The sequence below is a fragment of the Moesziomyces antarcticus genome (genome assembly GCF_000747765.1).
Source record: "Moesziomyces antarcticus DNA, scaffold: scaffold_v10001, strain JCM 10317, whole genome shotgun sequence".
NCBI lineage: Eukaryota > Fungi > Basidiomycota > Ustilaginomycetes > Ustilaginales > Ustilaginaceae > Moesziomyces > Moesziomyces antarcticus.
Window position 1 is genome coordinate 559,257 of NW_014639009.1, and position 19,190 is coordinate 578,446.

The 19,190-nt window shown below is 61.2% G+C and overlaps 5 protein-coding genes across 5 annotated transcripts; 3 read left to right on the top strand and 2 right to left on the bottom strand.

Annotated features, from left to right (window-relative positions):
* Window positions 1–70: 70 nt before the first annotated feature.
* PAN0_001c0204 (uncharacterized protein) lies at window positions 71–7,016 on the top strand (the record flags this gene model as incomplete). Its single annotated transcript, XM_014803823.1, has 2 exons — window positions 71–1,001; window positions 1,330–7,016. 2 exons carry the CDS (start codon window positions 71–73, stop codon window positions 7,014–7,016), a joined length of 6,618 nt encoding a protein of 2,205 aa, XP_014659309.1.
* A 266-nt stretch (window positions 7,017–7,282) lies between these two features.
* PAN0_001d0205 (uncharacterized protein) lies at window positions 7,283–7,635 on the bottom strand (the record flags this gene model as incomplete). The annotated part of the gene is made up of 2 exons (XM_014803824.1): window positions 7,283–7,365; window positions 7,425–7,635. The coding sequence occupies 2 exons, from the start codon at window positions 7,633–7,635 to the stop codon at window positions 7,283–7,285; spliced, it is 294 nt and encodes a 97-aa protein (XP_014659310.1).
* Window positions 7,636–7,895: 260 nt separating this feature from the next.
* Window positions 7,896–9,555, top strand: PAN0_001c0206 (COP9 signalosome subunit 6; the record flags this gene model as incomplete). Its single annotated transcript, XM_014803825.1, has 5 exons — window positions 7,896–8,008; window positions 8,087–8,724; window positions 8,807–9,000; window positions 9,107–9,175; window positions 9,421–9,555. 5 exons carry the CDS (start codon window positions 7,896–7,898, stop codon window positions 9,553–9,555), a joined length of 1,149 nt encoding a protein of 382 aa, XP_014659311.1.
* Window positions 9,556–11,558: 2,003 nt separating this feature from the next.
* PAN0_001c0207 (uncharacterized protein) lies at window positions 11,559–15,896 on the top strand (the record flags this gene model as incomplete). The annotated part of the gene is made up of 7 exons (XM_014803826.1): window positions 11,559–11,813; window positions 12,285–12,399; window positions 12,803–12,998; window positions 13,142–13,174; window positions 13,505–13,691; window positions 13,827–13,964; window positions 14,064–15,896. The coding sequence occupies 7 exons, from the start codon at window positions 11,559–11,561 to the stop codon at window positions 15,894–15,896; spliced, it is 2,757 nt and encodes a 918-aa protein (XP_014659312.1).
* Window positions 15,897–16,279: 383 nt separating this feature from the next.
* PAN0_001d0208 (phenol 2-monooxygenase) lies at window positions 16,280–18,469 on the bottom strand (the record flags this gene model as incomplete). The annotated part of the gene is made up of 1 exon (XM_014803827.1): window positions 16,280–18,469. One exon carries the CDS (start codon window positions 18,467–18,469, stop codon window positions 16,280–16,282), a length of 2,190 nt encoding a protein of 729 aa, XP_014659313.1.
* Window positions 18,470–19,190: the final 721 nt, after the last annotated feature.

Below are 19,190 nucleotides of genomic sequence, written 5' to 3' on the forward strand. Positions count from 1 at the left end.
ATGCTTGCACGACAATTCCGTTCCGAACGCTTCCTCAGCGGCTCGGGTAGGGCAATCGTCCGCGGCGCAGATGAATCAGAGCAGGAGCGGACCATGCGCAGGCGCGGGGCGAAGGCCTGACGCCGGCAAGGCACGCCGTCGATCCTGGCGGATCAGCGACAGCTTGCGGATGTCAGGGTCCAAAAGTCAGGCGAGCCCAATTCCGCAGGCGGACGACGCATTTGGAAGAGGCGGATGGAAGTGGCTCTGGAGCGAGAGCGCTGGCGCTGCCAATCATGCAGAGCCACGCCTCCACACCCTCGCCTCGTCGCGCCCAGCAGCCGCGTCATTTACGCGAAGTGCACGGCAAGCCGGGTCCGGGTCCATACGACAAGCGGTCTCGTCGCTGTTCGGTCGACCCAGCTACAGGCATCCAATCAAGTGGCAAGGCAGCAAGAGCCCAAGAGATGAAAACTTGGGCAGTGAAGAAGAGGGAAGCGGGCCGCGGAGCCTACAAGATTCGGTGGCTGGGACCCACTCTCGTTCCCGCAGAGGTCCCGTTGCTTCCAAGGGCAATCGCAGTGCAGGCACCTCGGCGCTCTCGGCGATTCTGCCATACGCTTTCAGTCCAAGTCTCGATGAGGAAGGAGGGCGCAACTCAGACGATACTGGTTGCTGCTTCTACCGCCGCCGCTGCTCCTGCTGCCTCCCGACGTATTGGGTCCAGAAGGAGCCACCAGATGCTGCTATCCATGGCGCTGCTGCTGGCTGGATAAGGAAAGAAGCCGATCTGGAAGCGCCCGCTTCCCGTCAGTGTCTCCGATCTGTCGCTGACACTGCTGAGACTGCGCATTTGCAGAAGGGAGCCAGGCCTTCGCGTTTCCGCGTCGGGCTCAATTTCGCATTTTCCAAAATCCGGTTTGGGAATCAGTCGCATCATCTGCACGAGCAGCCGCCCTCGCAGCTGGACAAAGCTGATGCTGTTCGAGCCCAGCGATCCACCGCTGCTGCTGCAGCCTTCGGTAAGTCACCGCTTTCTGCTCCTCCTCCTTCTCATCCACTGCTCCCTCCACGTCCGATTGCGTCGCTTCGTCCTTGGTTGCACAGCATTCAGCTTCCGGCAACGATTCCTTCCCTCCCTCTCCTTCCGGCCTTTTTCGTCGACGCATCCCAGTCTTTCTTCCACCGCGCAACACCATCCACCTCTCCGCCTGCCCATCTGGTCATCCAGCCAGCCATCCATCCATCCATCCTCTCACGCTTTTCACTCATTGGTCCAGTTCAACCTCCGCCATCAGGAACTAACGTGAAGCGTCCCTGTCCTTCTCTCGCTTTTGCAACGGACTCCAGCTGCTCCAGCTGCATCCTTCTCTAGAACAGGATCTGGACATCGCGACCGCCCTGACACCAACCAACTTTGTCCCCATGCCAGCCCTTCCGTAGGCGTCTCCCCTGCCCTCATCGGAACCAACGCGGAGACTTTCGAACCCACCCTTCTCAGTGACCATCAGCCAGCAGCCGCACGCTCTTCGAGCCCTTTCTCTCGTTCCTCGGACCTTCTCTGCCAACCGCATCCTTACGGAGTCTGGCATCGCAACCAGCAGAGCCCAACCAGCCTGCCCGTGCCTCCCAAACGGTCCGCTTCCGCCTCCCTTGTACGCCACGACATCGAGCCACATCGCTCGCTCTGCAAGCATAACCGCAACATCCATCCGTTAGGAGCCTCTCCTGACCTCTCCTCTGCCATCGTGTCGTCCCGCTTGTCCAGCGTCACCCAACGCTCTTCACTCGGCTACGCCGACGTGCGTGCCTCTGGCTTCCCCTTCATTATGCCCGACAGCGGCTCCGAGGCCACCAACACTCCAGCATCCGAGCTTGCTTCCGACCGCGGCTCCCTTCGTCCTCTCACCGCCAGATCGGACGGCGGCTCCGTGACCATGACACGCTCCTATTCCGACCGCCCAAGCATGCGCAGCTACGAAGAGAGCTCAGTCAGCGCCAAAGGTCCCGGTGCGACCATCAACCGTACGGCGGGCGAGCATCTCGGCAGCACGCTCAGAGAACACTTCACTCCCTCGCCTATGCCGCCGACGTTCACCTCGCACCACCAGCACGACGTCATGCCTGCTGAAGAACGTCGCAGCACTTCTGTCAACGGCGAGACTACCTCTTTTGACAAGCCAATCGCAGATCACGACGCCGACTCCCGTATCGGACCACCATCGTCCGCGAGCCGAAACGTCAGCCCAGCCGCCGCCAGCTTGGACACAGCCAGCTCCCCAATCATGAAGATGCGACCTGCATCGACAACCACCCCTTCTCTGCGCGACTTCCCTGTCAACACTGATCTCAACCCCAGCTTCGAATCGGTGCATGCGCCCGTGCGTCAGCGCACCGACTCGCGTCCCACCATCTCGCCCACCAATACATCGCGCGCCATTTCGACGCCTGCCCCCATGCCCGTGCCGCTTGCGCTGCAAGACCACCGCCCCACCGTCCGCCGCGCCCAAGGCCAGCGTGCAGAGAGCGAAGTCGTCCGAAGCCGCAGCTCGTCCAAGCCCTTCAGCTTCCCTTCGCGCGCCAGCGTTCAGTACACAGCACGCGAACGAGGCGACGTGCTCCAAAACCGCTCATCGCAGGCAAAGTCTGGCGGCTCTTTCATTCGTCGGCTCATTCGCAGGGCCAGCCTCAAGGGAAAGAGGTCGCAGTCCGTCGGAGGCAGCGCATCTTCGGTCCTCAGCCCCGGCAAGACCTCCATCGCGCTACCGACAGAGCTCGAGATCGAGGACGCTTCCGAGAATGCGTCCACACCTCGTGCTGAAAGCTTCACGTCCAAGAGCTCGTCCAAGGACACCAAGCCCCGTCGCGGTAGCCTCACTCGCCGTCGCAGCAAGTCCAAGGATCAAAGCTCGGCCAACGGGTCCAAGTCGTCGTCCTTCTTTGCGCCCTTCCTCGCTCGTGACCCAGCCAAACTCAACGGCAAATTCCGTTCCCAGCGCGAGGACTCGTTCGGTCATCTGGGTCCCCTTCCTCTTGATGACCCTCCTCCCTTTCCCAAGGACGGCCTGCCTTTCAGCTCCAGTGCTCCAATCCTGCCCCGCGACCTCGACTTTTCCCAAGCAAACGCGGTCAAGAGCCGCGATTATGCCGACAAAGAAAGGACGGAGAAGACTGTGCCCTCTTCCGATGATAGCAATGAAGCCACCGAGCTTCTGGATAGTCCTCACATGAAGCAGGCCGCCGACCCTGGCACCCCGACTCTGGACGATGACGCACAACGCCGACTGTCGCACATGACCGATCAGACAGAAAACAGCACGGGCATGGGCATGGCCCTGACTACGCGCAACAACTTCGATTTCCAGGATTCACTCGGTCTTAACGAGCTCGCCGCGGCCGGAAGGCAACTTCCCGGGACCATCGGCTCTGACAGTCACTCCTCCCGCGCTGGGCCTGCTCTGCCTTCGTCCAACGGACACTCGAACATCACTGAGAGCCACTCTCGTCCTCGCCCCGGCATCCCTCGTATGTGGCAAGGCATCGACTCGATCGATGGCGACCATACGGTCCGCTCCACACACATCGATGATGCTGAGGACTCCGACGACGCGTCGCCGGGACGCAATCTCCCCGCCAATCGCTTCGACACCGCAACGACGACAAGCTCGTTCAAGACTGCCGTCAGCAATCTCGACTCACCCCGATCCAACTCGACCCGCCGCCACAACATCGGTTCCAGGGCGTCGAGGGTGAGCTTGCGCACCTTGGACACACCACTGGCTCGCCACTTTGACCAGGCAGGCAGGCAGGACTCGCCGCTCGCCGATCTCATCACCAACCTCGAGAGACGTCTGAGCATCCCGAGCACTGCCGGCACCATGAGATCGACCCCGTACCATGATGCTGCTGCTTCGCCGGGCAGCGAGTTCCTGCAACTAGAGCCAGAACAGACGCTCCCGGCCATCGCAGCTGGGCCCTCTCCTCCGCCCTCGCTCGGTCACCACGACCTTGACGATGAGGACGACGAAGGATCGATTCGGGCCTTCCCGCACCAGGCACATCCGTCGGCTGCTTCGCACACGGCATTAGTCGAGACGATGGGCCACTCGAACCGCAACTCGTATGCCGAACCCACCTCGCCAACGACGCCCGGTACCTTCGGCACCAAGGATGGCGAGCAGCACTGGTACAAGCGGGACACGTTTGGCGGCCTCGACTCGATTCCAATGTCGGCAGAGACGCCGCGATCCGTGGAGCCCGTCTCGAATACGACCCGGCCGCAACTCTCGCGTTTCTCAACAGCCACCATGGGCGGCGAGGATGAGAACCTCCAGGCAGGCGACTCGGGCGAAGGCGACCAAGAACAGCAAGAGGTGATCCTGCCCGAGGTGAAAGTGTCGGAGATTGAGAGCCACCTGGCAGCGGTCGAAGCGGCCTTACAGGACAATCGCGACGAAGGAAGCTTCGATCCCACGTCTCTGCGACAGCGAATGTCGGATGCGTCCTACGCGACCCATCCAAACTTGTCGTCGGCGAGCATGCTCTCGCGCGAGCCCAGTCAGCAGCCGGCACCGCGCGCGGCCGAGCAGAGCACCGACGACTTGTCGCTGCCAGGTGCTTGGACGCAGGACAGCTCGTCGTTCATCATGAGCGACGACGGCCGGCGCATCACGCTCGCGCCAGAATCACATGAGGCGCTGGCGGATGCGGTCCGAAGCGTACGAAAGGCCATCAGCTCGTCGCATCTGACTGACGCCGACGAATCACACACTGCGATTGCGAGTCGATCAGTGGATACGCTGGGCATGGAAAGCTTTGTCTCGGATGCAGCGGAGCCAGCCGGAGAGCGCACGCTTGCCGGCGACATGTCGATGCTTTCGGAAGCGACCCCAGGTCGGGCCGCACGTCGGCGACAGGAGGGTATCCGAGACATCGAAGAGGCTTACAATCGCATGCTGGCTCTGGTACAGTCGACGGCCATCGGTGTCACGCCGTCTCCCCAGATGCGTTCCGATGAAGCTCGTCTTGGCGTGGAGCCTCCTCGCCGTCCGAATAAGGCTGGTATTCCGAACACCACTACGACTGAGCCTTTCTTCACCTCTCCGCTGGCAAAGGCCTCGACGAAAACGGACGAGCCTCTCACCCAAGCTGCTCAGTCCAAGCGAACAGCCTTTGACGGCGGGATGGTGCAGCAGCCCGGACGAACGCAGGTCCGCGCGCAGGCTCCGGCAGACCATCGAACTTCAACCTCATTGTCGGGCCTCATGGGCATGCCTCTCGACGTCAATCCGCAGATGCTGCGCCATGGCAGTGTCTCTTCGGTTGCCTCTGTGGCGGATAACTCGATGCGCGATTCGATCGATGGTGCTGCCGTGCGCAAGCGGCCTCCTTCGGATGCCAAGTCGAGCTCTAGCCGATATTCGCAGGCCTTCAGCCGAGACCACGCTGCCTCTTCGCTGATCGAATCGGACAGCTTCCGCAAGCGCTTCAGCAGTGACAACACGACCGTCGGTCGGGCCAGCTCGGGTGGCGGACACACGTCTCCGTCCGCTACCGCCAAGACGCTGGGCACCCCGCGCTCGTTTGCCACGTCAATCTCGCAGCACTCGCTCGCCAATATGGTGCGACGCCACGAGCTGGAGAAGGAGAGCTTGCTGGACACGCTGGAGCGCGTGCGCGCCGAGAATGCCGACATGCACGCGCGCCACGACAGCCTCACCTCGGATCTGCACGCAGAAGTGACGCGGGTGCTTGAACTCGAACGAGAGCTCGAGCGTCGCGATTCGCGCGAGGTGACGCTCATCGGCCAGATCCAAGATCTGGAGAACGAGCTGATGGAGCTGCGCTACCTGGACCATCAACTGAATGCTTCTGCCGATCAGACGCTTGGATCTGAAGACGGCGAGGGCTCCATCCTGGATGTGGAGCTGCCACCAACACTGCACACGAGCACGAGGATGGGAATCTCTGCCTTCTCGCCGCGCAGGAGTGCGGCAGGGTCCGCATCTCCAGCGCCCTCCTCTGTGATGTCGGCGGCGGCGGCGGCGGCGGCGGCCAAGCCGACACATAGGAGCACCCGTTCCGAGGCCTTTGTCTCTGGTCTACCTGGCTCGGAGCGTGCAACTCTGCCGTCGAGCAGAAGTGAGCTCCCACGGGCTCGTCCAGTCTCGCTGCTCAACGGTCCGGGAGGCCTGTTCAGAGAAGACCGCTCAGACAGAGGCAGCCAAGCGTCGCCGCTTCCGACGCCACGCAGCAGCAGTCTGCTGCGCAGCAGCCATCGAGCCCAAGCCAGGTCTGGCCGCGGCAAGGACGCTTCGCCCACGCTGCTCGGCCTCAGTCTGCCGAAGGACGAGGACGAGGCATGGAACATCGCTGACGAGCAGCTGCCGGAAATTGATGATGAGCCCAATGATCCTGCCGTGGCCACATGGCCGCGTCGAGGGCCGAGCAGCTCTGCGCATGTCGATGGCGTCGAATCCTCGCTAGGCACGCAAAGCGGTCAGGAGCCCCACGACGAGACTGCCGACGACCGCAACAGCTCGCGTCCTTCCACGATCACTGCCAAGAGAACTGCCGCTGTAGCCAACGGTAACGAGGTTTTGGAGCGCGACAGCTCGACCTCATCGATGCCGCGATCCTCATCGCAGGTCACGGTGACAAAAAACGCGGTCTCGCAGCTGCCGCGTGCGTCCGTGCGTGCAAGCAAGATCCCCACAAGCCGCTCGGTCAGTGGCATCTCGGAGTCTCCAAGCCACCGCATTGTCTCGTCGCGTCTTCCCAGGCTGGGGCTCAAGCCGGGCGCCAACTACGCCAACGCGGCCGGCATTCGCAGCGTGTCTGGCGCCACGGACAAGTCAACTGCGTCTACGCTGTCGTCCGTACACAGCACCATGTCCTCCGGTGCCCCGCCGTCGCTTGGCTCGTTGCAGAGCGGCAACAACACGATGGAGGATGAGATCCAAGCCGAACTCGCCCGCCTCGGGAACCCTCAGCCGTACATGCGATACTACTCGCCTCCGCGCAGCAAGATGATCTGAAGACTCAGTGTGCGGCCCCACGGACTCACGCTTGATGGATTGCTATTACGGCATGGTAATGACATAGACGCGCCCATGGCGGCGTGTTCATGATGATAGTTGGACACGGTGTCCGAGTGCTCCTGTCGCATGTGAGCAAGTCGAGTTGCCGTGTTGTTTGGCAGCGCATAGGCGTGCAGGCTGCTGCCTCTGCGCGCGTCGTGGGTCGTATGCTACGCGCGCTGCTTGTTCGTATCTCGCAGCCTCCTTCTTGCGACATGGCTACTCTAGGTAAATGGAGGCTGGTCGCGGTCCGACGTGCCGTCGAGCTGCTGCGTATTGGAGCGTATTGGAGCGCCATGGCGCTGTTCTAGGTGGATTGTTTGTGAGTCGAGTGGATGCTTCAGCCGCGCACGCGTTTCCTCGCACCATTGATGTGCCTCCTCGCGATGGTTGCGGAGCCCTTGAGGCCGTTGACCGCGTCCTGCTGGTGGGCGAGCCTGGATTCGTTGGCGAGGCGCTGCATGTAGATCAAGAACGCCAGCAGCACGTAGAGGTCGGCGGACTTGGAGAGACGCACGTTGGGCGGCAGATGCGCACGTACGAGCTTCTTGATGAGCGAGCGTGCTGGCAGCTTCATGTTTGCAGCTTCGAGTGAAAGGTGATGATTGCCGGATGGAAGTAAAGATGGAGGAGCGGAGCGTTGGTGTTGGAATCTCAAAACGACGCGCCGCGGCGAGCTGGGCTGGCAGTCACGTGCCTCGCTGCAGCCGCAAAAGTGGAGGAAATGCGCAGCTGCGCACTTTCCCTACACGTCAGACAAGGAGTGCAGTGCTCGAGCCATGCTTCCCTTGCCGCATCGCTTCGTTCTCAACCTCTTGTAGGATCCACGACTTCACGATGTCTTCGGAAGCAGGACCGTTTAGCAGCACACCGTCGCTGAACCGATCCAAGCTCTCATCTGTCGTACTGGATAGCCACTCGTCGACAAGCGTGGGCAGCAGCATCAGCCTGTGAGCACTCGACTTGCTTTGCATCTCTTTGGCGTTACGCATCGCTGACCTCCCTTCTCCTACGGCCGTGGCTCACAGTCATCCCCTCCCCATCTTGAATATCTCGGAGCATCTCGTCCGCACAAGACTACAGAGCAACAATGCCGAAACCACTGGTGCGCGCCTTATCCGACCACCTTCGCACTGCACATGTGCTTCGGATGCTGACTCTGTCTCGTGCCTCTCTTTTCCCGCAGTATACGGCGTGCTCCTAGGGACACAGCAGGGCCGCGAAATCGACATCCAAAACTCGTTCGAGATCACACTGGATGCTGCGGCGTCGGCGGACTCTCCACCGGCGGTCAACCATGCATTCCTCAAGGCGCGGCAGTCGCAGTACAAGCAGGTCTTCCCCACGCTCGACCTGCTCGGGTGGTATACGGTGGGCGAGGTGCCGACGCCGCGCGACCTCGAGATCCATAAGCAGCTGCTGGCGTACAACGAGACGCCGCTGCTCGTCCAGCTGTCGCAGACCGTCGCCTCGTTCGAAAACGCCGAGACCACAGGAGAACTGCCGATCCGCGTGTACGAGTCGGTCGTCGAGGTCGTACAGGGCGAGACTGCCAGCTTCTTTGTGCCTGCAGGCTACAAGATCGAGACGGGAGAGGCAGAGCGTATCGCTGTCGACCATGCAAGCAAGGCGGGCGCAGAGTCGGGCCAGTATCAGGAAAGCACAAGTAGGTGGCCGCCGCTGCCCGATCAACTGACGCGGATGATGTGCTGACATTAAGTCATTTCGGATCTGTGCTCCCGCGACAGTGCTCGCGAGTATGCAAGCACAGCACAGCGCGATCGGCAAGCTCAATGACCGCATCGTCCAGGTGCTGGGCTACCTGCGCGCCATACAAGACGGCCAGGCCGCTTGGGACCACGAGGCGCTGCGTCAAATCCAGACGGTCGTCGCCAATTTGCCCAACACCGTGCTTCCAGAGCTGCAAGACGAGATTTTGCGGGTGAGTACAACAAGCAAGCCCGAGCATCTATCTCTGACATCGGGCAGCTGTCTCGCAAGCTTGATCGCTGATCTGATCTTTCCTTTTCTTCGCATCGAATCTCCAGGACCACAATGACGTGCTGTTGACCAACTACCTCTCGGTGCTCACCGAGAGCCTGCACACGATGAACGAGGTAGGTTCCGGCGGCCCACCTTCTGCGCGCTGCGTTGGTCCGAGACATGAGCGAGTCTCGAACATGCAGTGCACACCGGGCATCGGCGCATCGCTCCCACGCCTACGCAAAGTTTGCTGACCACGGAGCCATTTGTTCTTCTTATGCGTGCGCGTTCGGTTACGACGATGTTCCGATCGGCCTTCCGCATTCTTTGCCGATGGAACGTTCTGTCGCTGAAACTCGCTCGTTTACCCTCGTCGCAGCTGACGGACAAGTTCGAGCTGGTCCAGGCAGGTGGCAAGCCTGACAGCGATGCTGTAGCTGGTGCCTCAGCCTCTGGGCCGCAGGGCCGCAGAGGCGGAGTCGGTCGCAGCTCGGCGCTGCGAGCCGTGTACTGATAACCTCAGCGTCATGCTGCATCGCATGTTCAAAATGCAGTAGCACGTGCTTTCTGCAACTCACAGCGGTCGGCAATCCACGTGCATGATGACCACGGTCCAGACTCAGAACGGCCGCGTTGCGATGGTGCTGCGTTGCTCTTCGGAGCTGGGTGCTGAGTGGAAGAAACTCATGCTTGGGAGCGAGCCTGGACTCAGCTTGATTGTCGGCATCGACTCTCCGAACGGGGACGCCACACTTTGGCACGGGTGTGTGCTATGTTGGGAAGAAAGGCGACAGCGTGCCGCTTGGCTGGGTCTGGACTTCTAGAAGCCTTGTGTGCACGAGGCAATTAAAGCTACCCGAGCATTCCACAATAGTGGACACGACTGCGATGGCGGCGATGTGCGGTGCTCGAACAGTTTGTAGTAGCCGTGGGAGACGCCGGTGGGAAATTTTGCGTCCCTCGCGGCGAGATTCAGGCGGCGCGGCCGGGCCGACAAAGATTCGCAAAAGGTCTCGACCTACGGCCACCGGACGGATGGACTTCCATACGCTAGGGTCCAACTTCTGCCGCTACACTCGGGCGCCCATCGCCCCTGCGCTCGCACAATGGGCAAGCGCAATTGACGGACCAGGCCTAGCAAGGACCGAGAGTGTGGAGGGCAGACAAGGCCAAAAGTTGCAGCCATCGGCACATGCCACGCTCACGATGTAAGGGCAGAGCAGAACCTGCCGATTAAGATGAAGGGTGTGTTAGGTCGGCCGAACGCAACAAGCTCGATTTTGTCGCAGTGTCGGCACCGAAGTGAATGGTAGAAGGTGCCCGTTCGAATGTTTGCTGCTGCTTTGAATGACGCAAACGATGTGGCTGGCATGAGTGCACCTGGACCACGGGTGTGGATGGGAAGATGCTTATTGGGCGGGCAAGACCGAGCCTGTCGCAAGACGGTGAATCGTTTGAACTCCGCTTCGCCGTCTGGCAGCAAGTTCACTCGCCTGTAGCCACGCTAGCATTTTGGTAGTCCGACACCCCTTCCGCTGCACCTCAACGTAAGTAGCTGCAAGCTTCCGCACCCGGCCAAGCTAAGTCATTTTGGTGAAGAAGACATTGTAGCGACACGCCAGCGGGCGCGATGCCACGTAGAGGTACCTGTAGCACCTCTGTGTACAGTCGAGAGAAAGTATTTCGCGGGTCGGCATTGCCAGGCCCGGACCGCTGCGGACGCATTGGGTGGGCCAGAGGAGCGATGACAGCCAAGCCGATGAACAGCTCGCTTGATTACGCCGACGGGCTGGTGTGAGACGGGACTTGCCGATCCACTTGCGGATGAGACGCGTCGCATATCCAATCGGGTAAGATCTCCTTCAGATTCATGCTCATCCGGATCCGACACGAGGAGCGGCGTGCGGAACACAGAGGTGCCGGATAGCGCGTCACAGAGTCACCTGTGAGCGAGGGGCAAGACGGTGGCATGAAAGCGGGCGTCAGGCAGGGTCTTGAGATTGCTTTGGCAGAACGACCGTTCCAGTGGAACCGAGGTTCGGAGTTGGCGAGCCCAGCAAGCTCAAGCTGAGACCTGCAGAAGACCACGCACAATCTCGCGGAGCCTGATTTTGGTCGAGCGAGAGAAGCCCAATGGGTTGAATTTCCAGGACAAAGGAAGAGTGGGCACCGCGCGTCGGGCGCCAGAGACCGAGTCTAGGCAGCGTTTCATAAAGGGCCCATGGCAGTCAGTCCAAGTTTGGCCCGGCCAAATGCGCCAACGATATGTCACAGCGCCTGTCTGTCGGCCCGCTCCCGAGTTGCCTTTGCCAGATACATGCAGCCTGATGTGCCGCAAACGTGCCATCTGACGCAGTCCTCGACGCATTGACTCGCATTGTCTCATCTGGCGTGCTCCTGGCATTTGCTTCTTCACTCGCCTGGCCGGTCGGTCGGAGACCGTGCTCGCAAAGTGACTGGAACCCTCAGCCCGAGCCCATCCGAATCACTCGATCTTTCGGCGCCCTCGGTCCGATCATGCGCCGTTCAAGGCCGAGCAAGGCACCACGAGTCTCTCGCCTCTCTGCACGCCAAGTCAATGTTTCGGCTGACGCAAGGAGCTTGCCAGTCGCATTGCGACCCAATTCAACACCCGCGCCTCCCGCACTGTCCCGAATCTTTCGACGCAACGCCATCGTGCTCAAGCCCATCATGAGACCAAAACACGTCAGTGCAGAGCGGATGATGCCGCCGAGTAAGACCATCGCGGCACCTGGCACGGCTATACAGACTGTATGCAGTTCTGCTGCATCGCCGCGCTCGGCACTTGGAGTCGGCCGTATTGGAACTCAGAACTGCATCCGACGGCACACAACTTTTTCGGCGTCGCCCATGAAGCCTCTTGCTGCTCGTCGAGCTGTACTGCAGTGCATCGAGATCAGATAGGGCAGATTGGTTGTCCGCCACCAGGACCACGCCAACGACTCGCGTACAGAGTTGCAAGGCGTTCTACTGCACTCAGCTGCCCAGCTCCGCCGTGCTTCGATCTGCACCCGAACACGCCCCACCGCACTCCTTGCAAGCGAGGCAAAAGTGGTCGACCCAGTCTGACACGGTGCATTTCGCGGATGAAAAGGCAGAGGCTGAATCTCGCCGAAGCCGCTCAGCATTGCCGAGGTAGTGTGCCACTTTTTTCTTTCTTCGAAGATACCTTTCAGGTTGCAAGCTAAAACCGAGCGCCCTTTGTGCACCTGTCTCGTCCAGCTGCGCCCCGCGTCGGCACTGCAATCCGCCCTGTTCCTCGCTGTCCGCGGCGGCCACGTTGCACACGCACCGCCGACTCTGAAGCAGAAAGCTCGCCATGAACCCCAGCCCGAAGGTCGATGCGGGGAAAGGACAAGGCGGTCCGCTCGCAGGTGGCTGGCTTGTTCCAGCGCTTGTGGTCGAAACGGCAAAGCCTGCACGCCGCGGCTTTTGAAGCTGATACTGGCAATTGGCATTCGTGGCATTTGGAAATGCATCGAGAGAAAAAACCGCTATTTTCTCCACGGAAGAACCAAATGGCGGCAAGGTCGAGCCTCGTGGCTCAGGATCGCGAGGCCTTTGGACCGAAGATCCAGGCCCACTAGCCCTCTGCCCACCCGCCTTTGCCACTGCGAGAAAAAAACTGGCCCAAAATTCGCTTAGCTTGGCGGCCCGACGACCGACCAGACACTCTGACTGTCTGCGCGGCTCTCGTTGCCGCTGCCTCCGATGGACCTGGGAGCGCTCCTGCTCTATAGAATTCCAGACCCCTGCCCGTGGTCCAAAACAGTGTCAGCGATCCACCTCGATTGCTCGTTCAGCCGGCCTGGCGGTTGCCATCTGGACCTCTACGCGATCGGGACTAGCGCAGGACCCAGACCCTGGCGGTCCAGTCGCAGTCTGCTCAGGCTACGAGCGCGCTCAGGGTGAAGGGACATACGATTCGGATTCGGGGTCGGAGGCCATGAGAATCCACGCAAAATGCAGAGCCGCCAGCCACGGCGGGATTGCAATCCGTTGGACGGCTCTCTATTTGAATTTTGCCTCGGCATGTACCTCCGCTCAGCTCAGGAACTGGCGGGTTTTGGCCGCTGCAGGATTGGCCAGGACGGTGCAAAAGCTGCATCTTGGTGTTTCGCTCCCCGCTCCCCCTCGTTTTGAAATTTAATTGCATTGTACTCGAGTTACAGTAGCGACTTGGGCCGGTGCAGTGGACCTGGCCTCTCCCGATGCACGCCACTGCTTTGCTGCGCTGCAATCGGCTGGCCTCCTCTCACGCATCCTCCCAATCCGCGCTCTGCCTGGCCCTACCCGCCCAGCACTTGCATCCTCTGCCCGCCTGCCCGCCTGCCCGCCTGCCCTTCTGCAACCGGCCTCCCTCTCCCCGCGCTCTCGTGAGCTAAGCGAGTCAATTTCGTGAGCCGGTCGCCTGCTTGGGATCTGAGCGGATGCTCAAGCAGGCTTGCAGGGCCAGCCTCGAAATCCCCCTTGCATCTCGGTGTCATCGCTCTGTACCGTTCTGCGCAATCCCGCATTTTGGACCCCTCTTCGCACTTCATCCCCTCCTCCTCGTTCACCGTCTTCCCCTCTTCATCAGACCTTGGCACCGTTTCGTCATCCCTCATCCTCGCATCCATCCTCCCCATCGTCAGCACCGGCACACGCGCACATCATCACTCTCGTACTAGCCACCACACGACGACATTCCAGCACGCGGGATTCTTCATCCTGTCTTGACAACGTCTCGCCGAGCGCGACCTCTCTCTTTGCCGAGCACCATAGCACGCACTTCGACCATACCCGGGCATTCATTTCGCCTCTCGACATCATTCCGCCTCGAATCAACTGGTCTTGTACCGCGCCACCGACACTGACCACCGCCGTACCACTCGCGGCATCACTTGCGTCCATTTGCCCATCGTCAGCCTACCGACCTTGGCGTAATCTTGCATTGCTCTCTGCTCTCTCACCACACGACTCTGCCTGTCAGACGAGCGCTTGTCGGTTGATACTGCACAGCCCCGTCAATTCAGGCAAGCGGAGCAGACGCATCCTGCTGCTTTGGCAAACGCCATGTCTGCCGTTGCCACTCGTCGCGCTTCCTTGACTCCATCCTCGCCAGGTTCGCGTCGAGGGTCCTGGGTCGACGTCCCTATTGTCAGCGCGCCCTCCTCACGTCGCGGTTCGCGTGTCGACCTGACCATCAACACCACCGGTTCGACCAGCGTCGCCTCGCCTGAACCGCTTTCAGCGTCCAGCCAGACCAAACTGTCTATTCATCAACTTCTTGGCAGTCTCTCGCACGTCTCGGACTCGCAATCACGAATGTCGTCGCCCGGAAGTTCGCGCTCGCCCATGACAAGCGAGTCGCACACGGGCAAGCGCAAGTTCGACGCCGATGCCGACTTGTCGAGCCCCTTCCTCGCCTCTTCGGCCGCCGAGATCCAGTTGCCCTCAGACCCTCTTCGCCGCGCGAGCATCATCAACCTTGCCACCGCGGCTGCCGCCGCCGTCCTACAATGTCAGGTAGGGCAGCGCCGCATGTCGACGCTTCCAGAGCAGGACCAGAAGCGTCAGCGCGTCGAGCAGCTTGAGATGCTCATTGAGCAAGCACGCAAAGCAAGCGACCGCACTAAAAGCGTCGACAGCAACGGAGAGGCTGAGAACCCATCCCACAACGTCGCCATTGCCAATGCCCTCGCCAACCATCTCGGTCTCACACCTCAGCCATCGGCACCCTCAACCCCAGCCGCTGCCACACCAGTTCCTTCTTCTCCGACCAAGGCGCCCGCCTCAGCTCTGGCCGCACCACCCACACCAACAGCGCCCAAGAGCCCATTATCTGCCGAGCCGGTCACTGCCGAACGCCTCGCTGCTGATGCCGGGGAAGAGAAGGAGTCTGGCGCAGCAGCTCCTGTCCAAGAATCTCGCAGCGATGAGACCGAGGCCAAAGACGCGCAACGGAGCACTGCGACAGCGCCGAAGAGTGCCACTCCGACTATCGTACTCAACAAGGGTCAAGCCGACGAGCCATCTTTATTCGACAAGCTGCCTGCCGAGCACCAGCGCGAGTGGCAATCGACAGTGTCGAGCGACAAGTTCCTGGACGAGGCCAAAGAAGTCGCCACCACGTACAGCCGCTTCTATCGCTTCGAGAAAGAATGGGCGCAGAAGGCTCTCGAATTGGAACGTCGCCGAAGCTCGGTACGCATCGACCCGCTTGCGCGCCTGCCACCCGGCAACGCGCCGCTTTCCACCGATGCTCCGAAGAGCGGGCCCACCTCGCCAAAGCAGCACTCGGCGCCCGAGTCGCGCATCATGTCGCGGGGGACCTCGCCATTTGGCGACTTCTCCTCAGACTCTGCCGCTCGAACGTCGCACAGCGTGCCGAGCGGTTCGTTTTCGTCGTCGCACCGCGGCTCGTCGAGTGGCCTCGCCAACGTGCTGTCCAACTTTGCCGAGCTGATCGAGCATCGTCAACGCTCGTGCTCGGGACTGGAGGCGCTAGCCAAGCAGGCCAAGGAGCTGCCCGTCAAGCGACTCAGCCAGCCCAACCCGCAATTCCGCACGACGTTTGGCGAATTCTCGTGGTCCAAAGACTCGCAAGGCGGCGCCAAGGCTGGCTCGCAGACCATCAATGAAGCCGACGCGGACTCGGACGCGTCTTCACCCGCGCAAGACGACGACCCTGCTGGCAGCGGACCGGCAGCTGCGCAATCGATCAAGGCTGAGCCCAGCCCAGCGCGCTTGCAAGTCAAGTCGGAAAAGAAGATCAAGGAAGAGGCGGCGAATCCCGAGGCCGACGGCCCCGCCACGCCGCGCTCGACCATGAGCATCGCCAGCATGCTCTGAGTCTTCTTTTCGCTCTCGCTTCCGGCCACGTCGGAAGTTCCGACAGCCACGTCACTCTCTTATACCAGCCTTGCCCGCCTCTTGTTCTTCACTCTCCTCCGTTCCCGCCCCCCTTCTTCTCGCCAAAAGTTTCTCTTCTGATCGTAGTCATGTCACCGTGTACTTGTATCCAAGCACTCCTTGTTCCTTGTCGCCCTATCCACGCTCTCGGGCCATCCGTAGTCTCGGCACTGCCGCTCGTGTGGCCGTCAATCCATCCCTCTCGCCTGCGCGCGGGCGATGTGGACTTTTCCTCGTTCTCGAGTGACTGCGCTTTCGTGGGGTTCAGGCTGTGTTGGGAGATGCGAAAGGGACGGTTGAATTTTGGGACTGGATGCGATTCTTTACAAGCGGGTCTTTGCGAGTGACGAGTGGGGTGCCGGGCGGAGGAAGGCTTCAAAGTACTTTTCGATGGCCTCGAAGCCGGACTGGGCCTGGTCGAGCGGCGTGATGGCACCGACGTAGCCGTCTGGACGGACAATGACGATTCCGCCGTTGGGCAGGCCCCACTTTTCGTGGAGGGCGCCGACGAACTGGTTGTCGAGTGTCACCTTGAACGCGCCGTGGCCGGCCTCGATGTCGTCGCAGTAGAGCATGCTGGCGAGCGCACCGAGGTGCTGCACCTGCTCGAGCTCAATGTCGAAGCGCTGCGCCTTGACGACGAGCAGCATGTGGAAGAACGGGTTGGCTTCGCTCGAGAGCTCGCCGGCGAGACCCGTGTTGAGCGAGGTGGGCAGCTGGTGGTACGCCTTGTTCTGCAGCAGCATCGCACGGTTGTTGGGACGGAAGCGGTTCACAAACGAGTGCGGCGATGCAAGGTGCTTGGCAAACGCCTCGAGATGACGCATGTTCTTGGCCAGATCGCCAGCACACACGTACAATCGGAAGCCACCCGGTGCGGTGAACTGGATCTCGTGGATCATGCGCACCGGCTGCGAGTTGCTCCAGCGCGTCGCCCACGCCGGCTGCAATCGACGACCCGGCTCGAGCTTGTCGGTGATCTTGGCCACGCCCAGCTTGGATGGGTCGCGGTGGTTGAGCACGTTGTCCGCGTAGATCACGCCGGCACCCGTGGTGAACGCGGCGTTGCGACGCTGGATGTTGATGAAGTGCTCGCGCTTCTCGGCCTCGCTCATCGTCGCCACCTCGGGCGTGTTCTTGGGCACCTCGCCCGAGAAGAGCGCCGAGTACTCCGAGTCAAAGTCGATGAGCTGCTTGCCCGTCGCCCATCGCTCGTCGTGGTACGTGCCGAGCAGAGTGTCTGGGTCAGCGAGGCCCTTCTCGACCAGGTTGATGCGCCACGCCAACGCCTGCGAGTCGATGATGGCCGTGTTCATACCCTGGCCAGCCTTGGGCGAGTGAGTGTGGCATGCATCGCCGGCGAGAAGCACGCGGTGGGCAGGGAACGCCGAGCCGCTCTTGGTCTTGCCTGCGGGGAGCGAGTAGCGCGAGATGAGACGCTGCCCGATCGGGTAGCACGTGAACCACTCGACACCCTTGAACTTGAAGTCGTACGGGTGGGCGATCTCCTTGATGGCCTTCATGACCATCTCGGCGGTCACCTTGTCGCGCGCATCGAGTGCCGACTCCTTGCTCTTCTCGCCGCCGAGACGATTGACCTGGGTGTAGCAGCGGATGATGGGCTCGCCCTTTTCGTTGTTCTCGCGTGGGAAGATGTAGAGCGCGCCGTGGTTCTTGGAGTGGATGGCAGCAATCTTACGGACATCGGGGAAGTTGGTCTCGACGACGCAGTCGAGCGCAGCCCAGAGCGTGTCGACCCAGTCGCCGTTGAAGGTGAATTCGTGGCGCTCCTCGAGCGTCTTTCGCAGGCGGGAGCGGCCGCCGTCGCAGCCGACGAGGTACTTTGTGCGGATCGTCTTGGTCTCGCCCGTGGGCTTGATGATGCTGATGGGTGCGCCGCCCTCGTTGGTGGACTCGAGTACGGGCTTCATCTTCTCGAGCGTGACGGTGACGGGGTAGGTGGGGTCGTCGGTCATCTCAAAGTTCTGGTAGGCCCAGGGGCGCGTGACACGCTGGCCGTGGCGCTCCATGTCGCGCAGGAAGCCGCCCTCGATGAGGCCCTGCTGCAGACCGAGCGTGCAGTTGTCCTGGATCTCCATGTCGGTGGGGAAGGACTGGACGCGGCGCGTGCGCTCGATGCCGCGCTGGCCGTCCGAGCGAGGGTCCCAGAAGGTACGCTCGTACGAGGGCGCACTGCGGTCAAAGAATTCGGAGCCGAGCGGCTCCATGTTCTTGAGCACCTCGATGGTGCGTGGCTGGATGCCGTCGGCGCGGCCTGCGGTGGTGGGCTCGGATCGCTCGTCGATGACGAGCACGTCGAAGCCGCCAAAGCGCGCAAGCGAGGTGGCGAGCATGAGACCGGCCGGGCCTGCACCGATGATGGTCACGTCCCACGAGGTGCGGTCGATGTGTGTGAGTGGGTCAGGGTAGTTGTGTGTGCCGTGGGCGTGGTGGCCACCGGCCTTGGCCTCTTCGACCACCTGCCCCGGTGCTGAGAACGCCTGTGTGGGCATGATTGTGCTTGATGTGTGAAGATGCTTGTCGCCTTGCCTTGATGTCGCTCAGAGGATGTTGGGGCTGGAAGGGTCCTGTGGGAAGCGTCGGGCTCTCTTGGGCGGGATGGTGTGCGGTAGACAAAGCAGTGCTGCGACCGGTGGGGTCTTATATCGCCGTGTTCTGCATTGTGCCTCGCTGCACTGGCTCACACCGACCTGGAGTAGACGGCAACTTTGAGTGCGGGTGCACAGCGCTTTCTCCACCTCCTCGCGGCATCCAACGTCGACTTTTTCGCGATCCGCTCAAGTGTCACACGGATTTGACGGAGACGCACCCCGAACCGAAGCTGTGCCTCTCTGCCCTGATTACGAAAATAACGAGAAAAACCAACTACAGCTCAGCGCGACGTGCGGCGGTCCGACTGGTGAAGTAGCGCGGGATCTGCAGCTGTGCATATGCATGCCGTGGGGACGAGCTGCGCGCCCGGCACAATTTGGACCAGCTCTCCGTTTTTTCCGGTCGCACTGTGCTGCCATGAACTCAGCATCCTCTTCACGCGGTTTGGCCCCACCTAAGCCGGCCGTCTTGGCTGTCCGGGGGTTAATCTCGGGCGATTGGCCAAACCTTCCTCCCCTGCTTAGTGGAACCCTTCCCCTTTGTCGTTCACAGTCCCTCTGATCTCAACACGTGAACAATCTGAAGAAAGAGCTGGAATAGGAGCCTTGCACATGTGTGACA